At 58.9% G+C, this 8,478-nt stretch overlaps 1 protein-coding gene across 9 annotated transcripts in view; it reads left to right on the forward strand.

The window, feature by feature from the left end:
• The window catches only part of ABLIM3 (actin binding LIM protein family member 3), a 53,038-nt gene extending 45,494 nt beyond the window's left edge, over positions 1-7,544 (forward strand). For 4 of the 9 annotated variants that reach the window (XM_018073661.2, XM_018073662.2, XM_018073660.1 and 1 more), the window contains 11 exons: positions 405-503; positions 1,912-1,962; positions 3,264-3,398; positions 3,652-3,716; positions 4,022-4,169; positions 4,864-4,893; positions 5,352-5,410; positions 5,919-5,979; positions 6,147-6,154; positions 6,708-6,788; positions 7,193-7,544. In XM_018073661.2, coding sequence (XP_017929150.1) covers positions 405-503; positions 1,912-1,962; positions 3,264-3,398; positions 3,652-3,716; positions 4,022-4,169; positions 4,864-4,893; positions 5,352-5,410; positions 5,919-5,979; positions 6,147-6,154; positions 6,708-6,788; positions 7,193-7,306 — 851 coding nt within the window. In that variant the 3' untranslated portion in view covers positions 7,307-7,544. The remainder of the gene's footprint in view (positions 1-404; positions 504-1,911; positions 1,963-3,263; positions 3,399-3,651; positions 3,717-4,021; positions 4,170-4,863; positions 4,894-5,351; positions 5,411-5,918; positions 5,980-6,146; positions 6,155-6,707; positions 6,789-7,192) is intronic. The other 5 variants (XM_018073665.1, XM_018073668.1, XM_018073663.1 and 2 more) reach the window with 4 other exon arrangements.
• Positions 7,545-8,478: the final 934 nt, after the last annotated feature.

Here is an 8,478-nt window from a genome sequence, read left to right on the forward strand (position 1 = left end):
CCTGTCCTTTGGAGCTGGGAAGGAATGACCAGGAAAACCTGAGGTCAGTAAGTCCAGAGGTCCTACAAACCCCAGCGCTTCACCGCCAAGGGTCCGTCACCGTTTGTCTCTGCAGCACGCTCGGCTTTCCTGTCACCAGCGGTGGGGGCAGCTGGCTGTCCTGTACCAGCACCTGCACACGGGGTTTCCTCTGCATCCCATCTTCCTCCGGAGATGCGGGAAACCTCCCCCTGCTCCATCACTCCCTATCCTGGATCACGGCCCGGCTCACATCCCTGTGGGTTGCCCACAACCACATGGGTTGCCCCTGCTCTTCTAACACTGCTGCATTTAACACCCATTTTCTTCTGCCTCTTGTTCTCTCTCTCGGTCACTTATGGCTGCTTCTGCTCGGCACCGCGTAGGCACCGAGAGTGGGCGCAGCTCCCCCTACTATAGCCAGTTAGATGTGAGGTCCTCCACTCCAACCTCATACCAAGCACCCAAGCATTTCCACATCCCAGGTAGGCTCTGGAGCACCCCGGTCCCTGGGGAAGCGCCGTGTCTGTGGCATGCCCGCATGTGCCGTCCCCGCTGTGTCGCATGCGTAGCTCCGCCGCCTGCCTAGAGCCAGCTGGCAGCAGGATCTACCCCTGTTAGAGGCCATCCATAAACAGGACCTGCAGCTTGAACCCTCCTCCCTCCCCATCACCACCCGGAGGTCCCAGAGCCGCCCGGAGTCTGCTTGATCCTTGCAACATCCCTCTTCTCCCTCTTCCCTGACCTTCCTCCACTCCCCACACGAAGATGAGTCCCCTGGTGAGAGCCTGCCCCCTCCCCTGCCTCCCCCCAGGATCACCAGCCGAAGCGTGTCTGCCGGAGGCCTTTCCGCACCCACCCGCTACAGATGACTATTTTATACTCCCCCTAGGGCCCGCTGCTCCCTCCCCCCAGATCTTCTGGGCTTGCCAGATGCCTGCTCCCCTTCTGCAGGGATTGCAGGGGGCCACCAGGTAAGGGCCACCACCCGCTCTCAGCCACGCAGAGTCCACGGGAACGGGGACGGAGCGGGCAGAAACGGAGAGTGGGGTGGGAAGCAGGCAGAGCTGCTCATCATCCTTCAGCACATGCAGGGGGGTCAGAACCCCAGACAACCCCACTCAGCTGTAAGCATCTCCCACTGCCCTTGTCCTCCTTCAAAGCACGGGACTCTCCACAGTGCGTAGCTGATGCCCTGGGACAGCACCATGAGGACACCCAGAGGCTCCCCACCATGTCCCCAGCTCCCATCCCATCCCTGCCAGGGTTTGGCCCCGCTGCCCGCCCTGCCCTGCCCTCCCGCTGCCGGTCAGTGGTTTATGGATGGCCCCCTCCCTGCTCCGCCAGCTCTGCTGCCTGGCCCCTGCGCGGGGGCTGCAGCTCTCGGCGCCAGGCTCCAGTTCGCTTTCCCTCCCAACTCGCTCTTTTCTCTCTCTGCTGCGGAAAGAGGCTTTGGCTGATGTTGTCTCACCCCAGGTAGCTCACAGGCGGTTCTTCTAGGTGCTGGCACCCCGAGAAACCGCCGCAGGGTGAGCGGTGATGCCTCGCTGCCGGCTGGCAGGGGCGGCCGGCGGCTCTGGCTGTGCCCGCCGCACCCGTGCATGCTGACGCTGGGTGCTCACTGCATGGCCTCTGCTCACCACTGCCCGCAGGCAGCCCGGGACCGCGCTCCTGCTGCCCGGGAGCCGCGCTCCTGCTGCCCGGCACGCCGGCCTGGAGCCGCGCTCCCTTGGGACACGTGGGCCCGGAGGCGGTTGTGTGATGGAAATGTGGTTGTGGGGGTAGTGTCTCCTGCAGGACCTCTGTCCTGCCCACTCTCGGCACGCCCACACTGACCTCTGCTTTCCCCTTCTTCCCTTCTTTCTTCCTTTTCTTTCTCTCTTCTTCCACCAGCTGCCGGCGAGAGTAACATCTACCGGAAGCCCCCCATCTACAAGCGCCATGGTACGATCTGCCTGCTGTGTGTCCATCCCCATGTCCCCGTGGGGACAGGACCAGCATGGGGCTCAGTCCAGCTGAGTCATGTCCAGGGGCAGGGTGGGAGGTGAGGGCAGGCGTCAGGACAAGATGTTTGGGCGCTGGACTTTGGTGGTCTGATGTTCTTGCCTTCCCTCTGGGCAGCAGAGTGCAAGGCTCAGTGGGAGAAAGATGCTGCTTTGGACCACATCCCTGCTATGAGGGATGGAGGAGAAAGCTGTCAGCAACACCAGGGTAGCTGTGGGAGGGCGAGCAAGGCAATGATGGGGTGGCAGAAGGTTCAAGGGTGGCCATTGATTTCTGAGGCCGGGAGCCAGAGCAGCCTCAGAAAAGTGATGAAGAAGGTAATTTGTAGTTTCACATGGAGCCCTGGAGAAAAGTCACAGCCCATCCTGGATAGATGCTCCAGGGTGAAACAGGCCTGGGAGGTGTTGCAGGGTGGGGAGGATGTTTGGTGTCTCTCAGTGGGGATGGATTGCACTGTCCTCACTTGCTTCTGCACATAAGAGGGACACCAGCTCCCCCCAGCAGTAACTGTGTTTCCTCTCTCTCCCTGGACTTTCCCTTCCCTCCTGCCCAACTCCCACTGCCCTGCTGCTGGCTGCTCCTCCTGCTGTAAGTACCTGCTGTTGGCTGGGTCCCCTGTGCCTGCTAGAGGTGGTGGGATGGCCCTGCTACACCTCCTGTCCTTGATGTTCCTTCCCCTGCGAGTCTCCCGGCCTCTGGTGCAGCAGAACTCCCCTCTGGGTTTCTCACCTATGCTGCTGAGGCTCAATCTGTGTGTGTCCCTGCCATGGGGGCCAAACCCCTGCCAGAGCCCCTCTGCTCCCTCCCTCCTGCACAGCCCACTGCCACCTTCCCTTTGGCAGTAACCCAAAGAGCCCTTTACCTGCTGGGATTGAGCTTTCCTCCATCCCCTCTCTCACTTACAGGTGACAGGAGAGCACAGGGAGGTTGGTGGCACTGGTGGGACTGGGATTGGGGTGAGCACTATGCAGGAGCCAGTGCTTGTGGTGCCGTGGGCTCTCAGCTATTTGGGTCCCTTCCCAACTACATCAGCGACAGCCCCTCTGCTTGTCACTGTCCCCACCATCTGCCTCAGCACCCTTGTCTCGAGGAGATGTCAGCAGTTTGATTATTCCCAGCTCTGCTACAGGCTGTCCCAGCCTTGAGTTGCTGGCAGTCACTGGTGGTGGGAGAGGATTTGCCTTCATCCCTGAGTGGATTTTTGCAGGCCCTCACTGTAGCTCTACCTGCTCCTTTTGCAGACAACCCCTCTGCAGCCACAAAAAGCAAAACCAGTGAAGACATCGCGCAGTCATCCAAGTACAGCCCTGCCTACTCCCCGGATCCGTACTACCACTCCGAGTCAGAGTACTGGCCCTTCCAAGGCTCGCCCAAAGGTAATAAATGCCTGCTGGACTGTGAGAAAGGGAAACCCATTCCTGCCCCCAAACCCAGCCACTTCCTAGGAGGGAACCTTGCTCTGAGTTGTGTCTGGACCCGAAGGTGGTGTTGGGCTGAGGTACCTGCCAAAGTGACCCTAAAATCCTGGGAGCCTCTGGGACTCAACTGTCCCCATGTGGTTGGGAATGTCTCCTCCCTACCTGCCTTCACTTTTGGCCCCATCTGACTCCCTCACGTGTCTCCTTGCAGCACCCCGGGCCCGGAGGTTCTCGTCAGGTGGTGAGGAGGATGGGTACGACCGGGGCATGCACAAGGTGAGTGGTGTCCCTGCCCACAGCCCAGTGACAGAGAGCTGACAGCAAACTGCCCCTGGTTGGCTTTGGGGAGGAGGCTCAGCCTAGTTCTCCCACCCAAGAAGGGGCCACCACTGTCCCTGCTGTCCTGTGCCATCTCTCCCCACCTTGGCCACCCCCAGCACAGGGTCTGAAGGAGGGGGAAGCAGATGGGAGGTGCTGAGCCCATGCCAGGAGATGCCATGCCCTGTCATGATGTGCCAGGGGGCAGGGAGGGCTGGGCAGGGAAAGGAGGGGTGCGAGGTGGCTTTCCCTCCTCTGTCCAGATCCAGAGTGGCATTGGCAGGCTGATCCTGAGGGAGGAGATGAAGGCTCGGTCCAACTCCTACGCAGACCCCTGGACACCCCCTCGCAGCTCGGCCAGCAGCAGAGAAGCCCTGCACACGACTGGCTATGAGGGCTCCCTCAATGGCTGTAAGGATGATCCTGTCTGTCTGTCTGTCCCGCCCAGTATGGGCCAGCCCCTCTGGGAAGTTTGCTGGGGTGGAGAGGGAAGAATGAGACTAGGAAGGGGAGGGGAGAGGAGAGGTGCTGGGCACAGAGTTGGCCTAGGAAAGCTCTTTTCGTTTCTGGAGAGCTCCATTCTTTCCCTGTGTCCCAGCTGGGAAGGGGCATCACCCAGTGGGTGTCCAGGCAACCTGGTGAAGTGCCTCGTGGGGTGGTTGAAGGGTCCCTTGAGAATCTGGCATCGCAACCACGCTGGGGTTGCTCTGACCTGTTTGGGCTGGCTGCACGTGTGCTTCACTCATGGCACCTCTGGGACCTCCTGGCACCCCAGACCTGCTGAGCAGCCTCAGGGCTGCCTTGCTTGCACTGCTGCTACCACACAGCACCCAGGGCACCCATCTCCTCTGTCCTTGGGGCTACGATGGGGCTGGGGTTGCTTGAGAGCCTGGCAGCACAGATGGCCCTGCCTGCTTCATGGTCTCCATCTTCATGGCACGTCTGCCCTCATGGAGCTGAGACTGTTTGGAGGTGCTCATGGAGCCCCTCAGCCCTGCAGGACTCCAGGGAGCCCCAAGGAGGACCCGTGGGGTTGGGAACAGGCAGCACTGCATGGCATGGGGTACTTGGTCCTCCCTGACAACTGGCTCTGCTCTCCTTGCAGCTCCCAGAACCCACTACCTGGCTGACAGCGGTGAGTGTGTGACCCTACAGCCCTCCACGGCTGGTCCCCCATGGCTCGGGGGTCCGGAACCCAAGCTGGAGGAGGTGCTGGGACCAGGGAGGGAAGAAGGGAAGCAAAAAAGGAGCCCTTGAAAGCCTGTGCAAGGGTAGAGCTGAACCAGGGCAGAGCTGATGGCAGCACTGGGAGAGGATAAGTCAGAGAAACTGAGAGAGGAGAATGTGTTGTGCTGAGGAGTGAAGAGGGAAGGCTGCCATGGGAAAGGGATTTTCAGGAGAGGAATATCAGCACAGGAGGAAGCCAGGCTGGAAATGAGCTGGAGCTGGAAGGAGACAGAGCTGGGTGACTGTGGAGCTGGGTAGTGACAGCTCTGTGGGAGCACAGAGGTAGGGTGGCCCAGTGGGTGCTGTCCTGGGATGTGAGGCTCATCCCTGCATTTTCTCTTACACATCTTGCTGGCTTCTTTGCAGATCCCCTCATTTCTAAGTCGGCCTCCCTTCCTGCCTACAGGAGGAATGGGCTGCACAGGGTAAGTGCCTCCTGCTCACATCCAGCTGCCACCAGGCCTCTCTGTGCTGTTTGTCATTCTTCCCAGGCTTCTTAAAGCCCCCAGTGCTGCCCTTCCAAGACTAGGGTGTCCTGCTTCTCCCTTCTCTGCATCCCTGCTGTCATTGCTGCCCTGTGCCAATCCAAAATGACCTTTATTGGGGTCCAAAGTGCCTTGTTCAGGCAGTGCCTGCCCTGAACCTTCCACAGGCATGTTTCAGAGAGATACTGGTATTGCTTTCCAGCACAAGAGCTTTGCTTTGTATCCTGGGCTAGTGACTGCTTGGGACCAGGAGCTCTGGTCCTGCCTCTGTATGACTTGGGCTTGTCACTTCACCTCCTTCTGCCTCAGTTTCCCCCCTGCCAGGTGTGGGGAGCGGGTCCTGCTTTGGCATGGTGGGGTGCCTTCTCTCCTGGGAACATGGGAGATGCCATGCTGAGTGTCTGGAGGAGAGCCCCTCTTACTCCTCTTCCCTCTGTTCCTCCCACAGCCTCCCAGCGCTGAGCTTTTCCACTACGACAGCACGAATGCCGTCAACTGGGGGATGCGAGGTAAGGGGCCACGGGGCCAGGGACCCTGTAGGCATTCCAGAGCCAAATCCTGTGGGGCTGCCACCTGCAGGCAGTTCTGGAAAATGAGGCTGGAGGGAGGATGGTGCGAGATCCTGGCAGCGGAGGGGTCATCATGGCTCATGTCTCTCTTTTCTCTCTCCCCACAGAGTACAAGGTAAGATGCTTCTGCTGCAAGGCTTGGCTGTCAGCCAGAGGTGGGAGTCCCAGAGATGTGTCTGTGTGTCCCCAGGCTCTTCAGGGGGAAGTTTTGCCCTCTTCCTGCAATGCCCTGCCTTTGTCCCCCTCCATCCCCTACATGACAGCCCCATCCCAGGACTGTGGGGCTCGGACCAGAGTCCATCCCCTCCTGCCAGGGTTCCAAGCACTCGGATGAGCAGAATTGTCTCCTGGGTGAGGAACAGAGAAAGGTGGTTTTGCCGTGATTTCCTACTCACACTTGTACCTGGGTCACTCCTGGTTTCGCAGAGTGAGCAGGCTATTCCAGAGCCACCAAGGGGATTTAAGGTGGATCAGGATCACCCTGAGAGCAAGTCCCTCCTATGCATTGTCCCATCCAGTCGCTGGAGTCAGTTGTGCCACCCAAACACTGCTAGACATGGCAGGAGGAGGTTTTGCCCTGGTGGTCCCCATGGCCTCATTCCCAAGTGTGTCTCAGTTGTCTTCCTCTGTCTCTGGAGCTGCCTCATGGTCTTCCTGTCACTGTGCAGATATACCCCTATGAGCTGCTCCTGGTGAAGACAAGGGGGAGGAACCAGCTGCCCAAAGATGTGGACAGGACTCGGTTAGAGGTGAGAAGAGCCTTTTCCACTGGGGACATTCTCCTCAGGGCACGGAGGGACCTGATCCCGTGGGGTGTCCCTTTAGCCCCAGCAGCCAGCGTGTGGCTGTGAGGGGCTCATGGATGTGTAGAAGCATCTCTATGTCTCCCCAGGAGCACTGTCACGGTGGTCCTGCTGCTCCACTGGCCGAGCAGAGCTGTTCCTCATGCCCACAGCACGATTGTGTTTGGCAGGGGCAGGAGGGAGGCAGGTTCTCCCCCTCTCCAGAGTGAGAAGTGCTGAGAGTTGTGGCACCCCATTGCCCCAAGCGGGCAGGAGATGCCCTCAGAGCCCCTCCAGCCTGGGTGGTTGCTGTTGGCCCTGGGTGGTGGCCAGAGTCCCCAGCTCTGGCCCAGCATCCTGTCTCTCCCCAGCGGCACCTTTCCCAGGAGGAATTCTACCAGATCTTCGGCATGACCATTGCTGAGTTCGACCGCCTGGCCCTGTGGAAGAGGAATGAGCTGAAGAAGCAGGCCCGGCTGTTTTAAATGCAGTGCACTATAAATATATACATACCTATAAATATATACATAGAGAGATCTCTATATTGCAGCTCTACATGATTCTCGGTGCTGTATGGGGCAGAGGTGCCCTCTGCGCCCCTGAGAGTGAATTGGAGTCTTGCAGATCATTTTATGCTCTGTGTTTCCTTTACTTTTCCAACCTTGTTTCTGTATCAGTCTGTGGGTTCTCCCGGGACCTAAAGCCACATGGTTCCTGAAGCACTTGGCGTCTGTCACTGCTGCCCCACAGGCACATGGTGGAGGGGGGGAGGATTTTCTTGCTGCAGCCACAGCACCCAGGGCTGGGGGAGAGCAGGGCTCTGGGATGGGTTTGGGATAGGGGTGTCCCATCCCCCTGTGCTCAGCTGCTCTGTGTATTTACTTATGGGTTGGAAAAGGCCCCAGGCACAGTTGCAGGAAAGTGGGATCTCAGTAGGAGCTCCTTAAAGCCCTCCCTGCCTTTACATGCCATGACTGGGGGCACCTTCAGGATCAGAAATGCAGAGCTTGGGGCATGGGACAGAGAAGTGTTGAGGACCCCATGGGGAGCTGGGTGCACCCCCATGTCCAAGGTGAGAGCCTGAGCTCCGATGCCTCCAGGGCTGTTGGCTTTCCCTGCAAACCCCATATGACCAGTTTATCCTCCCAAGGTGCCGGAACGGCAGCTTTCCAGCCATCCCAAAAACAAGCTCTTCTTAAATGAAATAGCCAAAGCCACCTCCTGCCTTCTGCAGTTTCTTGCTGTTCTTGAGGTTTATCCAGAGTCGAGAGAGGACACCCTGGGGTACCCAGTCCTGGGCCCCAGCTCCGTGGCTCTGAGGCCTCAGCACTCATGGGGGAGTGGTGGGGGTATTCCAGCTGGGAGCTGGGGGAAAGATCAGAGACAGGGAGGTGGGGATGCCAGTCCCACTAACTGCTGGACCTCTCCTGGGTTTACCTGAATTACCCCATCATGGATGCCTGAGTCCCTGATGAATCCCTCTGCAAGCCTCTGGGAATGACGGACATTCCCAGGGCCATTCAGCATTCCCTCCACTGCAAACTATTGGGTTGGGGGGGAGGTTGGGCTTATTTTTTTCATAAAACTAATAAGGTTGTTTCCACACAAACATTTTTCCTGGTGTCTGTGGTGCTCTGGTTTCCTATTTGCTTGTCCA

This window comes from Manacus vitellinus, unplaced genomic scaffold, assembly GCF_001715985.3.
Source record: "Manacus vitellinus isolate BGI_N305 unplaced genomic scaffold, ASM171598v3 scaffold_25_pilon, whole genome shotgun sequence".
Lineage (NCBI taxonomy): Eukaryota > Metazoa > Chordata > Aves > Passeriformes > Pipridae > Manacus > Manacus vitellinus.